This window comes from Primulina huaijiensis, unplaced genomic scaffold (assembly GCF_012295235.1).
Source record: "Primulina huaijiensis isolate GDHJ02 unplaced genomic scaffold, ASM1229523v2 scaffold29509, whole genome shotgun sequence".
Taxonomy (NCBI): domain Eukaryota; kingdom Viridiplantae; phylum Streptophyta; class Magnoliopsida; order Lamiales; family Gesneriaceae; genus Primulina; species Primulina huaijiensis.
Window position 1 is genome coordinate 43,169 of NW_027357014.1, and position 15,079 is coordinate 58,247.

The 15,079-nt window shown below is 33.2% G+C and overlaps 2 protein-coding genes across 6 annotated transcripts; one reads left to right on the top strand and one right to left on the bottom strand.

The window, feature by feature from the left end:
- The first annotated feature begins 63 nt into the window (after positions 1 to 63).
- LOC140967899 (carboxypeptidase SOL1) lies at positions 64 to 9,884 on the top strand. 5 transcript variants are annotated; one of them, XM_073428674.1, is made up of 15 exons: positions 64 to 264; positions 871 to 964; positions 1,078 to 1,173; positions 1,475 to 1,505; positions 1,621 to 1,677; positions 1,957 to 2,052; positions 2,573 to 2,695; positions 3,358 to 3,462; positions 4,796 to 4,842; positions 5,853 to 5,978; positions 6,116 to 6,218; positions 6,937 to 6,999; positions 7,413 to 7,496; positions 8,453 to 8,516; positions 9,524 to 9,884. In XM_073428674.1, exons 1-15 carry the CDS (start codon positions 168 to 170, stop codon positions 9,805 to 9,807), a joined length of 1,470 nt encoding a protein of 489 aa, XP_073284775.1. In that variant the 5' UTR covers positions 64 to 167; the 3' UTR covers positions 9,808 to 9,884. The 5 variants fall into 5 exon arrangements, with proteins under 5 accessions (XP_073284775.1, XP_073284774.1, XP_073284777.1 ...); XM_073428673.1 differs by having other exon boundaries at positions 874 to 964; positions 9,506 to 9,884; XM_073428676.1 differs by lacking the exon at positions 9,524 to 9,884 and adding an exon at positions 8,587 to 9,493.
- Positions 9,885 to 11,084: 1,200 nt separating this feature from the next.
- LOC140967872 (uncharacterized) lies at positions 11,085 to 14,203 on the bottom strand. The gene is made up of 10 exons (XM_073428642.1): positions 14,153 to 14,203; positions 14,000 to 14,061; positions 13,424 to 13,543; positions 13,231 to 13,330; positions 13,062 to 13,142; positions 12,680 to 12,729; positions 12,440 to 12,590; positions 12,307 to 12,363; positions 11,629 to 11,750; positions 11,085 to 11,505 (listed from the first exon to the last, which is right to left on the bottom strand). The coding sequence occupies exons 1-10, from the start codon at positions 14,165 to 14,167 to the stop codon at positions 11,292 to 11,294; spliced, it is 972 nt and encodes a 323-aa protein (XP_073284743.1). The 5' UTR covers positions 14,168 to 14,203; the 3' UTR covers positions 11,085 to 11,291.
- Between the last annotated feature and the right edge of the window lie 876 nt (positions 14,204 to 15,079).

Here is a 15,079-nt window from a genome sequence, read left to right on the forward strand (position 1 = left end):
AAAATTTCAATAAAAATCTGTTAAAAATTAATTAGTATTTATTATTAAATGGTTAGGAAAAAATGAAAAATAGAAGAGAATTTTAACAGTAGAACTCCGCCCCGAATCTAAAAACTCAGGTGGCTTTCTCACGCTGTGATGAATTATAGCCGAAGAGGACACCTCCGATGAAATCCTCTCTCTTATTTATCTCTCTAACTCTATCCTCACTGTGTTGCTCCGCCATAGCTAGACGCCGCGACCTTCACCACTCTAACCGCTCGTGTATGTCTGCACTCATGATCTGCTCATGTTTTTTTTTAGTTTTGATTTCGAGTTTAAATATTGTTTTGGAATTTTATTTTATTGCTCAAGTGCCTGCGGATTGAATTCTGATTTGTAGTGATATTGGTGGTGTTGGTTAGTTGACTTTGAGTTGAAGAATAAAGATCTTTTCTTTTCGATAAACTCTAATGTGTTGATCTATTTATCCAACTTGTGAGGAAATTTTGTACTTATATTCTGATTTGAGCTTTTGTTGATGGGCAGTTTAGTATTTCTGTATGCTGAAAGTTGAAGAATAAAGATCTTTTCTTTTCGATAAACTAATGTGTTGATCTATTTATCCAACTTGTGAGGAATTTTGTACTTATATTCTGATTTGAGCTTTTGTCGATGGGTAGTTTAGTATTTCTGGATGATGAAATTGAAATTGTGTTTTCCTCCCTGATATTCATGATCACCTCATATAAACTTCATACATGACGGTGTTTAGTGTTTATTGGTTGCGCTAATTTCCTTTTTCTTAGCCTTTTCTTGTAAAATTTTTATGGGCAAAATTAATGCGACAATTTGTTGAATGTATCTTAGGAAGTCTTAATTTATTTTCAGTAGGTTATGTTGACGAGGAATATAGCCCTTCAGCTAGGCGTTTACTGGACGAAAACAACTTGAGTATAACTGAGGAAGAGTACATACAGAAGCTGTATCTTCATAGACTTTCTTCTTATTTATTTACTTTGGATCATTAAATTTCTTCAAAGGATTATATAGCTGTTTAATGGACTACTGTGATTTTCAAATTTTGATTTTTACCAGCGAAGAGTTAGCTCAAGGCTATATGAGTAATTCTGATCTTGAGAAGGCTATGAAAGAATTAAACCATCGATGCAGCAACATTTCAAGAATTTACAGGTGAGATGTGATTCATTGTCTTCAGAAAGCCCCAAGAAAAAGAATGATTGGAATTAGCGATTTTGTTTCAGAAATGTTGCAATCACAAATGTAAATAAAAAGTTTATATACTGCTATATATTAAGATGTAGATTTTGTTTCTTATTGCATAACCCGGATGAAGATATACACTTTTGGACATTTTATGGATGTAGTGATGTACAGTCAGATGTTTTATGCTTTCTAAATTCTGCATGGATGATCTGTTTTTTATCCTTCATTTTTTCTTGTTGATTGATTTTTTGAGTTCATTCATTATCAGTGTTGGGAAGAGTGTACTTGGAGTTCCACTGGTACTGCTTCTGCTGGTTTTGATTTATTTATAAATAATGCACCAGTTCACTCTGAAGATACTTTTTAGTGGGTAAGCATATACCGATAGCCTAATCTCCTGTTTTGGGACTGTAGTGGGTTTTGGAATTTTCTGACAGACCTGGACAAAGAGAAGCTGAACCTGCTTTCAAGGTAGTGATGCTGTACCCTATATTCCTTAATGATGTTTAATTCTGGCAGTATCATCAACCATTCTATGTGTGATAGAGTTATAATTGTGCTATAGTGACTTAAGGATCAGTTGAGTGTTAAAAGTCTTTGTTTCTTGCTTATAAAGGGTTGGTCTTATTGCTGGTGCCATGTGTTCTCTAATTTTTCCTAATGCGATCAAACTAGATCAATTTTCTATGTGCAGCAACAGATGGCATAACTGTATTGTGAATGATTACCTTCATTTCCTCGTTTTCGCAGTTCATTGGAAATGTTCATGGAAATGAGCCTGTAGGCCGTGAGCTTCTATTACGACTAGGTAGTTGGATCTGTGATAACTACATGAATGACCCCTTGGTAATGCTTTTTTCTTTTGCTGTCTTTGCTTTGATATAATTATTACAAACAAATACTCTTTTCTTTCACTGACTTATAGCATTATCTTATTAGGTTGATGCAAAATTTGTGCTATTTATTTCAAATCCCATTTTAGTTTCCGATTCTGAACTAGAAGCTAGCAATTTTATTGATGGCTTTGGCGGATTCTCTCAAGTAGTAGTTACCAGTTGACAGTTTTAACCTTATTTCTTTTTTAGATGGACCTTTTCGGCAAGTATATAAACATGTTGCTTCCTGAAATTTTGCATATGAATAGACATTTATTGATTAAATTGTAAGCTTTGATATCCTCATTTTGCTATTTCGTACTTTTCTAACGATTTTCTTGCTTTCAACTTCCCAAGTAGTTATTGGCCTAGTTACTTATTTGTTATTATGCAGTATCTTTGGGATCTAGATGTCATGCATCAGATTCATGTAATTTATGATTTGGGAATTGCTTAGAGTTTGATTTATCTGTAGTTTGTTCTGCACACAGGCTACCTTGATTGTGGAGAATGTCCACCTTCATTTGCTTCCATCTATGAATCCCGATGGATTTGCGCTAAGGCGTCGAGGCAATGCAAACAACATTGATTTAAATCGTGATTTTCCGGACCAGGTATTTGTTGCATTGTAACCTTACATGTCATTCATGCTGTTTATTCTTCAGGATTTTTTTCTTCTCGTTAAGTTTGCCTTATAGTTGGATTACTTGAGTTGTGAACTTGATTAAAAAGTTATTTCTATTATTAGAATAAATTTATAGGAATAAGAGGATGATACTGAAAAACTAGGAGTTTGGAAAATGTTTATACAAACTACAGTGTCTGTTAAGATCAACACCAAATGATGGTGTCGAGGCCTAACCTCACTAAATTTAAGTCCTTCAAAAAGCTTGATGTTTGAGCTATCAAACACAAACAATTTATTGAGAAGTATTAGACATGGTTAACATTTTTATGTGACATTCAAACATTAACATTGGAAAATTTTGACAAATCAAACAAGTTCCGGGTCCTGAAATTGTTAGCGAAACGTCTGGGTTAATAGAAATTCAAATTTTTTCTCAGATGTTAATGATTAAAAAAATATTTGTGCTTTCTTTACTCCTAATCTCAATAATAGAATACTCTGCTATCCAAAACCATAATTCTGAGGATTTATGCAAACTTTCGTTATACAAATATATTGAATTAATAACTGGGAATTTTTTATTTACCTCATTTATTCTTAATTGGGGCCTCTCATTAAATAGAGGATTATCTAACATGATTGACATAGTTCTTTCCTATGAATGATGATTTGGAACTGCGACAACCTGAAACTAAAGCAATCATGAAATGGTCGGAGGAGATAAGGTTTACAGCATCTGCCAGTCTGCATGGGGTAATAGTTTCTCGTTTCTCTTGCTTCGAAGCTTGATAGTTCATAAATGTGTTCAGTATTCCAGTATGCTATTACTCTTGTTTTCAAGATATTGGCCAGTAATTAGGGTGTAACGAACCGAATTGAGCTGAATATTTGTAAAAATTTAAGGTTTGTGTTCGACTCAAATTAAGTATATTCGAGTTGGAGCTCGATTCGAAACTCGAAAATTTTAATTTTTTCGGCTCGAAATGATGTTCGAGTTCGAGTTCGAGTTCGCTCGAAATGTTCAAACATATTCACGAGCTATTCGAACTATTTTCCAGACGTTAAGGTTCGAGAACGAAGGTTCGAAAGTTCGAAAAGTCCAAAAGACTCGAAATGTATATATATTTATTATATAATTATATTAATAAAATATTGAGGTTCGCGAGCTGCGCGCGAATTATTAAACAAAATAGTTTTGGTTCGAGTTCAATAAGTTCGAATACAAATCAAATATTTATCGAGCCGACTCGAAAAGCTCGCGAACCTCTGCTCGATTCGTTTATCGAGCTGCCCTACTTGTAATAGAGTATTAATATAAAAGAATTGCTGAGGGAGCTGAGTATTTTCAAAATTAACAATGACATACTCCATTAATCTGTTCATCAATGCCATGTTCTTGGGCTGCCAACTGGCCGCTTGCTGCCTCTGTTTGTTCGTTCTTTTATGATTATTTGCTGTTGTCCCAAGGCAGCAGGATGTATGACCCCTAACATTTTGCCCCTCTTAAGTGTTTCAGGGATTTCAAGTCCGGAATAGATCATTGGATTGTACAGCCATATATGACATATCACAGTTTTGCCCATATATTTCTGTTTTTACCCATAAACTTTTCAGCACAAGTGAGGTAGTTATCTAAAATTAAGAGAGAATAAAATGAGTAGGCTAAAGGTAGATTAGTAGCAAGCACAAGTTAGATCGTGGAATCAGATGAATAGCAACTGTTTTTAAAGATGATAATGGTTAATGTGAAAAAAGAGACGGTGTTTCTTAAAAAAATAGGGAATTTTGATGCACATGGTCATCGATGAAACTGAATAATAAGATACAGCAATGAACGTTGTATTTTTATGCAAAAAAAAAAGATGGCTTTTATTGAAAAAAGATGAGGAAATGGATATACCATGGTCATCTACAAAACAGAACAAAAAAATATGGTAACCAACTCTTGCGTGAAGCTGCTGATGTAAGTTTGCTTTGATCGTGATTGTATATTCTTCTGCTCAACGCATAGAGATAGAGATGTTCATGGATTTATTGTTACCTTCAAGAAGGTTGATAACTTGTTTGGTTTTTTCTTTTTCTATAGGGAGCACTTGTTGCAAATTATCCGTGGGATGGAACAGAAGATAAAAAGTAAGTTTCTAGAAGGCGATTCCTTTGGAAATCTCAAGTACTATGGCCCTTGATGTTGCATCTGTTTTACTGATTCTTCATCTTATGATTCTAATTCTAAGTTACTGCCCTTATTTTTTGTTGATTCTGAATCGCCTGTAGATCTGTACTCAATTGCCATCAATGTAAAAACAGTAGGAAGATTGTGAATCAGTTGTTGACTTTAACTCTATAATAACTGGTTTGTACAATTGTACCCCTTCTTCTGAAAATTTGTCCATATCATACGACTAGAGATCTCATATATTGACGAAATTATTGTTGCAAACTTTTCGTATGACCGTTAATCTCTATTATTGGTCCGGATTGACTGGCATATTGTTCCCAAAGTAATACCATGTGATATTTTATTTCAGAAGCCTTTACAGTTTTTGTTTGTGCTTAGAAAATGCCAAAATAAATTTTCACGGTGAACTTTTGTAAGCAATATTTTGATGTATATTTGTGTGTGCGTGTAAGTGTTCTGTCTAAAAAATTTTCCGTCCACTAATTTTATTTGTTGGCAACCTCCTATAATAGTATTTGTAGTTGCAATATCCAGACTCCTCACTACACAAATGATCGTCTAATAATTGAGTCAGGAATGGATGCAGTAAAAATCAATTTTTCTTACTTGGACCATATTAACAGGTAGGTCACCATATTAATAGGTAGGTCAAGGGATAATTATTCCAGATTAAGAATATCTGAAGATTCTGGTTTCAACAGCCAAGCCAAACAATCCCTGCAAATTTTGTGATCAAGCTATTTCGTTTTTAATGGATCAAAGTGAAAATAATTTAATAATCATAATATATACAAACCAGGCTTTTGTGTTATCGTTGTCAAGTTATTATGGTTGCTTACTATGACTTGCACTACTGATTGCTGTTGCCCTACTATCATTCCTGGTTGGTTGTTCTCGGCAGTTTTTGGCTGGATCACATCAAGGGTATCCTGTTGGTTTCTAATTTATCGCTGGTCGTTTGCAGGAAAAATTACTATGGCTGCCCAGACGACGAAACTTTCAAATTTTTGGCCACTTTGTACAGTAGATCTCACTATAATATGTCTCAGAGCGAGGAATTTCCAGGGGGGATTACAAATGGAGCATTCTGGTATTGTTAGCATAGGTGCATAATCATGAAGTTCGAAAACTGAAAAGTGCATCAAATGTTTTGCTTTCAGCATTGCTAATTTCCTGCATTTTTTTGAAATCCCAACTATTGGTGATTTAAATGCATTATTTTTGTAGGTATCCTATATATGGTGGAATGCAAGACTGGAATTACATTCACTTTGGATGCTTTGAACTGACTTTGGAGATTAGCGACAACAAATGGCCTAGCGTTAATGAGGTTAAATTTCTGTTTGAATTTTCTTTGATGACGCTTAATCTTATATGAATTTTGTTTTATTTCGCTTTTTACTCCATAAGGTCTAAACTCACTACAAATTTATTTGTCATCGCCTGCATTTTTTCCAATTCTCAATCTTAATTGGCATGATTTGGACTCTAGAAAACTTAGTTTGATTTTTGTAGGCAACTCAAAGAAGTCGGCTTATGCTGTCAGGAGATAATATGATCCTACGTCTGTAATATCAAAAATGACTGTGACAACTAACCTAAAAGTTCATGTCAAGAGGCTAATGCAGATGGATGTGTAATCCTCTGGCCAACAGATTATGTGGTTTTAAAAAATATGTTACTTTGTTCATTAATTTACATGTTCATCCAATTGGAAGTTGAGTTCTGAAGGCTCATACTTCATGAGCAATGCATTTTCACATATAGTTTCTCGTGGTACAATTGATGGGTGCTGTAAATACCTCTTGAGAATTTATTTCATAGGGGATGTTCTATTTTTATGAGATCACATCTATCTGACATTAATCCTGATAAGTTTAAATTATATTAGGAGAATAAAAAACTTAAGCGTCATTTTACAACATTTTAAATGTAAATGGTTTATGCTTCTTTTTTTTTATTTAATAACTGGAATTCCAACTCTCTGCTGTTATTGCGTAGCAAAATTTTGTTTGATATCCTGCCTAACACATTTATTAATATCACAGCTTCCGCTTCTATGGGAATATAATAGAATGAGCATGCTGAACATGGTGGCAAGCTTAGTTAAGGTCAGCTAAAGCACGAAAATTTTTATACCTGAATTTTCAACGACGGTATTTTTCTTTTTTGGGGGGGAATGTTTTCCTTCTCTTTGTGGTTTTTACTTTATTATTGAACATGCTTTAGACGATTAGAAAATTCAGTAAGTTGTATCTTGATGAGTATTTCATTATAAAAGCACGCCGAGATTGTTCGCAAAGCATTTGAACTTCTATTAGACTCGCACTTAAAAGGATTTGGAAAATTGGAATTTTAGTCATTGAGATATAGAACAGATGAAATGCAGGTGATTCTTAGGATCTTAGGAGGTGACAGGTGTATGTGTTTGCATCTATTAAGTAGCTTCTCACAGTTTCGCCACTTCATACATTATAAGTTGGGTTTACTCTATGTTATTGATTCGTGCTTCTTTATCATGTAGACAGGAATTCATGGAAGAATTATTTCATCAGATAGTGGAAGACTTTTGCCTGCGTCAATTGCTATCCAGGGGATGAACCAAACGGTACAAGCATTCACCGGCATTGTCATTTAATTGATTAAAGATATTATCTTTCTCTGAAAAAAAGTTTAGAATTACATACCTGTTCTGTTAGCAAATAAGTGATTAAGAAGGCGTTTCTTTGGGGCATAATTTGCAGCATCACTATGAGAGGAGACATTTGGCTCTGTTTTCCAAATGCATGTATAAAAATATTAGTCTATCGTCATGCTTGAGAGGCTTAGAAACAGGTTTTCTTTTATTTGTTTCTCGAGAAATAATACATAGGTAGATTGTGTTACTTGGGAGCATCTGTTTCTAGAGAAATGATAAATAGAAGTAGCCCAAAAAATTTTGGGTTGGTTCTGTTTATAGTTATACAAAATAAAATGTCTTTTCTATCTCATATTTTACCAAAATTTTATTTATTTCTCGTTATTTTATTTTTTCCACTGCTGTTTTCTTTCCTTATTAAATTTAATCATGTGACATATTTTTATGATTTTAATAACTTTTACTTCCAAAGATTTTTTTTCCTATGTTTTTATATTTGTAATTTATAAACTATCATTTTTTGCATGCATTTTGGGTATTATCTAACTTATTTTGTTTTAGTTATAATTTTTTGTGTCTCTAGTTAAGTACTTATTTGTATATACCCATGATTTCCATTTTTTAAATTTATTATTGTTTGTTTGTTTTAAATTATTTTACCAAAATTACTTTTGCCATTCCTCTCTCTCTCTCTTTTGTTACCACATGTGAGAAGTATTACATGCGGGAGGTTGCAAGCCTTACACTTATCTAATGTTTCAGTGGAAAATCTCTCTAATATTTTTGTCAGGATTTTTTTTTTGAAAAAGTGCATGTATGTCGTATTCTGCCTTTTCTTTTCCCCTTTCTGCTTTATGAGACAGCGTGCCTCAGCTTGGTCATGTGTTTCAATTTTTTACTTCTGGCTGACTTCATATTTTTTACAGATTACAGCTGGCAAAAAATTTGCTGATTACCATCGCTTGTTACCTCCCAGAGAGAAGTATGAAGGTAACTGACTTGAAAATTTTTCTCGAAGTGTTGGTTTTGTCTGTTGCTTACCTTGTGTTCTTTCTTTAAGGGAAAAGCTTCACTGAATGGTTGGATGAGTCTTGCTTCTAAAAGCATGATTGTAATTGTTAGTTTTGATACATCAGGAGTAGAACGGAAGCTTATAACCTTACCCATAACACAATTTTAATGAGGAAGATTATATGCTTGTGTTTCTTGTAAGTTCATGAATTTTATGACTTAGACTAGCCAAATTAAAAAGAAAAGGAGTTGTCCATTTCGTTGCAATGCGTTTTGTTGTGCTGATGTGATTTATAATTGAAGTGTAAAAAGTATGATGTGAGCATAAGTTGTGGTACGTGAGGATTATTCAAATGTTTGTTTTTCCCGATCAATTAAATGATGATTTAAATTTTTTATACAACTTACAGCATTCAGTATCTAGATCCCTTAATCTTTTTCCTCCTCTTTTTAATCATATATTTCTCCAGACAGATCTTACAAGTTACAAATACCAAACTAAAAATACTGAGTCTCAAATTTTTTAGCTCCAACAGAAAAGGGTTAGTCCTTGTTGCTTTAATGGCAACAAAAACCTGTTTTATCCATGCAGTAAGTGCATATGTTATTATCCTACACAACCCTTGCTTGAATCATCTCCAAGATCTCCATTGATTGTCTGACTTTAATTCATTATTTTTTCTGTTATCTGCTCAATTTTTTTATCGCCAGCTATTTATTTTTTGAAGGAGAAGCTTTTGGGAAAATATGGTATTTGTGTATCTTATTCCATTTTATTTGGGGGTGGAGGTGGTAATTTAATGTGGCAAATACTCACCTTTTGGAGGTGATAAATTATCTGGAAAATTATGTCTTTAGTGCAGACTTCGTGCGGGCTTCTTTCTGCGAGATAAACTATACTTAATTTAATTGTATTGTTTCTTTCTCTTGTCAATCTCCTTATCATTCAAAAAATAAAACTCTTGCAGTTATTGCATCGATGCCAGGATACAGATCGAAGATGGCTTGTGTTGTACTGGGAGAAGCAGCTGTGAAGCTAGATTTTGTTCTTGATCCTGATACCACTCATGATGGTGATCTACTTCAACTCGATTCTAGCTGTTTCTTTGTGAACAAGATCGCTGCTGAAGTAATGGAGTTTTTGCCATGGCAGCAATTGCAAATTTCAACGCCACTGATTTTGATCCTGATATTTCTCTGCTTCTTGATGAAGAGGAGGGTTAGATCGAAATTGAATAACGGAAACCATAGACAGATGATTAGGGCCTAAACGTGCAGTCGTGTAAATGTTTCTGGTATTTATTTTTTCTTTTTTGAATCGCAATCTAATTTAAGCTAGTAGTTCTGTAGCTTGCTATGAGCTAGGAGCCAAACGACCCGACTATTCCCGAGTCATAGGAGGGAATAGGCCGGGTTTAACAACCCATGTCCAGATGATCGAGAAAACCCATCTTGAACAAATCAATATTTCGTTGCATGGCAAAGGATTAGTCCCTCGCTCCTAATTTTCCATGTTGGACATTGATATATCTTGAGGTAAAATTTTGCTTCTTTTGGCACAAAATTTGATATTTTACTCGAAATACTTTTCTTTCTAACTCTTTGCATACAAGTAGAATAAAGAACTTGCACATTTTCCCAAGATAATGCATGGATCCGAATCATCAGATTAGATATGTAGAGGCGAATCTTGAAAATATGACAAGTTTATGTAATTGGATATCCAATTCTTGACCATGATGATAATAATTGGATTTCAGAATCAGAATTTAATCGCTCTTTACCGCACTTGCTCTTGCTATTTGGCTTCAAACTTGGTTAGATATCATTTGCAATTTGCAGCTGCATGCGGTCTGAAGCGAGCGCCTCAACCAACCACCATAATAGTAGGCGTAATAATAAACTGATTTTTTTTTTTTTTTTGCAATCGTAAGTTCTGATCATCTATCGGAGACAAAAATTCATCTAGAAAAAAATTAACATATTATGTAAGATTCTCAATAAATTCTTTGATTTTTTTCCGGAAACAGATGATCTGATTCTCAGATTCTGTGATAGTCCGATGTCGAGGAATATTTAGAAAGATATTTTTGATGTTATCATTTTTACATTTAATAAAGATGGTATGTGTGGGGAAATCGAATGCAAAAAATTTCATAAATTAACTAGTACTTTATTCGCTAGTGATGTCATTTGCCGATAGTACAATGGAGTTCAAATCATTTATTTTTCATCTTCTCAACATTAATTAATTATTATATAAGATTTCGATTAAATATAATATGATTTTAAATTGTATGTCTAGGATTCAAAATTAAATTATTCAATATATTATCATATAATAAAAAAATTATCAACAAAAAGATATTTGAGGTGATAAAGATTTTGATTCCTTTTTTTGTGTAAGATTCACATTTGAATCTTGTAAATGAGTAAGACGGGTATCAAGAGAAATTAACCCATGATGGGTGTTGCTTGATATAAAATAAGTACCATAGGATCTGAATCAAGAAAATAATATCTAAGTCAGAAAATGAAATCTGAATCTAAGTCAGAAAAATGAAACAAACATGACAGCACCTGAATTATTACAAACATAACAGAAGTATAATTCAACTGGGAATACTGACACCTCTTGTACATAAAGCCTAACCAAGATAGAGCATACACACAGCAGATACCATACTACAGTATAAAATGAACAATTTCTGTAAATTCGAATGAAATTTCGTTTCTGGAATACAACCACCACGTTTAACTCGGCGATATATTGGAAAATGAGTGAAGTCGATCAACAATGGAGTCTATAGAAACATGGGAGCCTTTTGTAGCTGCAAATGGCAAGTGTTTCGGTGCCTCTGCCCTGTCGAAATAAAATCCACCAGATACTAGCTTCTCTTTTGGCTGTAAAGCTAACCAGATTATCGTATCTGCACCTTCCCCAATTGTTCTGAGGTTTCCTGATAACCTGGAAAACAAGTTGGCATGTCATTAATTATACTCGGGCAACTGCATATTTTATGCAATAACTCGTTGTTTCAGGTGACAAAGAAATGCACTCCAAACGGGCAAATGATGAGAAAAATATTACGTTTTTGAGAAACGAGGCAAACTTGTGGCAACTCCAGGCGTCTCTGCCCAGCCAGGGTGCATTGAATAGAAGCCGATACCTTTATCCTTGTATTTATCAGCCCATTTTTCAGTCAATGCCACCTAAAATTAAACGTGTCAGCTTATGCACTCTGTCCTGAAACATTATCCATCTTTTCTGCTTCTTCTGTACCATCTCACAAATATTTTCAAGTGACTGCTTTTCATTAAGCATCGTAACTTATTTCCATGCATCCAAACATTGCAACATTTAAAAGGCAACTATAAAGAAAAACATGTGTTTGAATAGAAAAAGATGATGGGAACACACAGAGCGGAGCAAAACCTGTGCGGTTCTGCTGTTCAGAGATAATAAATATACTACGTGGGTAGCGGGAAAAATATTAACCTTCCCCCACATCAAGAACTGAGCAATGAGACTTCATGCATGGTACTAATCTTACGTACATTCAACTGAATTCTTAGATTCGATCTTACGTAAGAAAACGTATATGTTGCTCCGTGAATCAACTAAAACCGGCATTGCCCTGAACTGGCGCATGGTGGAATATATTTAACAGAATCATTCCAATCACAAGTTTAGAGAGAGAAAAACGTGTTTTAATCAACAAAAGGGTTTCATTCTTTTATGCTTAGCTTTCAAATGTTATAAACTTACCTGCATCCGCTTGTTTCTGGCATACTGTTCCACTCCATCAAATTTGTCACCACTAAACTGAAAAGGTAAATTTCAGAAATAAACTCAGTTATGAATAAAATGGAAGAAAACAATGAAATTGTGGAAAACTCGCCTGTAAATCGTCCGTCAAGGGAGAAGTGTACATTCCACCAGATGCAACATTAATCACTCGAGCATCAGGTGCAGCTTTCTCCAGGAATGGCAACATCAGCTCGGTCGTGGTGTAAGTGCCCAGAACATTTACAGCAAAATTCATCTCAAATCTGATGTCATTTAAAAATCACTAAATCAACTTCCAATGGTTTGGCTGTGGCAGACTGCAGGGTTTATAAAGCGAAGAAAAGCTGCTTACCCTTCCGAGGTAACAAGACGATTATTCTCTAGCAAACCAGCGTTGTTAACCTTAAACACATCAAAATTTAATGTTATCAAGTTGCTGTTTTATAACTGATGCATCTTAAACTAATTATAAAGCACTAAGATTGGAGTAAGGGAGTCAACGACGGGTGAATCTAGTAGCGGGGTGAGGGATTAAATTACCCCTTGAATGAAAACACTGTTAATATTCTATGAGTTAAATTTTCTAAAACAAGTTTTTTTCTCCACCACGAAGCAACTTAAACCGAGTAAGGGGTTGGTTTTAAAAGTTTTAGTTAGCTCATTTCTTATAAATTTATTTGCCTAATGTCATAAGAATTTTCTGATGATGGAATGCTATAGTAAGTCTAACTTACCAGGATATGAACGGGTTTATCTTTTGATGAAAAATTGGAGGCAAATGACTTCACATCTCTAGTCGAAGAAATATCACAAATCTGTGAGGTGAAGTACACAGAAAAATCGATTATTCGAATTGAAATATTAAGACATGCCTATTAGATTGACAAGAAGTAACCGAAGAACCTCCAAGAAAACGTTCTTATTGCCTGTTGCAGCCTGAATCTTTGAAAGAGCTGCTTCGCCCCGTTCCTTGTTTCGGCACACGATATATACAGTTGCCCCCCTGCATAAATATTAAATCAAATTCAAACCATTCAATAAATGAAAATTTGGCTGTGAATATAATATAAAAAGAAATCAAAATGAGAATCTGCACCGTGATGCAAGACCCTCAGCAGTTGCATAACCGATGCCAGAATTAGCTCCAGTGACAATGCAGTTCTTCCCTTCTATTCGCACTTCCATATCTTCTGGTCGAAATTTTTTTGAATGCTCCCTAACATTGAAAAGTAATCTAAATTACTAATCGCTGAGCGCATAGAGTGAACGATCCAAAACAGAACTCCTAAAATTCAACTGTCTGAATCCCAACAAGAAAATTGTATGGAATATCACATACCTTAAACATACAGCCTACAAAAAGATCTTCATTTTTTTTCCATAAAACTGATTGTTTTTTTTTTTGTAAAACAATGAATTGAGAATGACTCAGATGAAAATAAATGACTATAATTGCAAGGTGTTGGACAGTCTAGTATCTATTAAAGGCACAGCCAATAACTGGAGAATAAAAAGCGCACTCCCAGTATTGTTCCATCAATTTCCAGAAAATTTGATATATGGGACCACGAGAAAAACGCTGAAATGCAACCTACTCTGGAATATGACCAAGAACAGAAAACAAAATTAAAACAGCACAACAAGCGTAGATGTTACCAATTCGGGGACTTACGCAAAACCAGATTTAGTGAAATTCTTGTACCCATAAACCCCAAAGGCTAAAGCTCTCCACGACTGTAATCATGCAACAAGAACACCAATATATCAGAAAGAACACAGGAAAATTCGAAAAGTCGGCGGTCGCCCTGCTAGCTTATTTTCTTACCTTGACAAGAAACATCTCGGAGTGATGATGAAATGGAGATAAATATCTTTTATTATATACACATAAATAATAGCTTTTACCATACTTAAGTTTGTCAAAAAATTAGTGTAAAAAAATATTTTTCAGTATTAATCCATTTTTATGATATTAAATATTATAAAAATAAATAATTAATTAAATATGAATTTTTTTTTATATAAAATTCAAATTGAATTTGATATTCTTTAAAAATATAAATTACATTTTACTGTATATATTAATTATATTATTTCCATTAATTTCGGTTACATATTTGAGTTTTATGTTAATTTTGTACATTTAATTATTATTAATCTATATTATATTAAATAAAGTATAAAGTTTTTTTTATATAATATTATGTTTTACAACTTTTTATAAATATATTGTCATGAAATTTGTATAATGATCGTTCATAAATTACTATTATTATTACTCTTAATTATAATTTCAATATAAAATTTTTAGTATATTCTAAAAAATAATAAAAATTTTTAATCAAAATTTATTCATCTAATAAATTAAAAAAATTATGANAGTAATTTTAATTATTAATTACATAAAATAACAATTTTTTTTATAAATATTAATATGAATGTAAAAAAAAATCCGTAGTTTCTTACGATCTACGTCGTGTTCTCCTGCATCAATCATAGGGTGGGGCTCAAAATATTCCACGTATTCTATATTTCAATGTCGCCCCACCAATATTTATTAATGTACTATTTATTCTTCGTTTTGATTGATTTTCCATATCATGTCATATTTTTTTATTCGTCTAAAATATTTAATATAGTGTCTAAATTAATATAATTTTTGCTATTTTTATCAGTTTTCTACCCAAATCAATAAAATGCAAAATTTATTACTCAAATTTGTTTTTTAAATAATTTTTTAATTATCATTAAT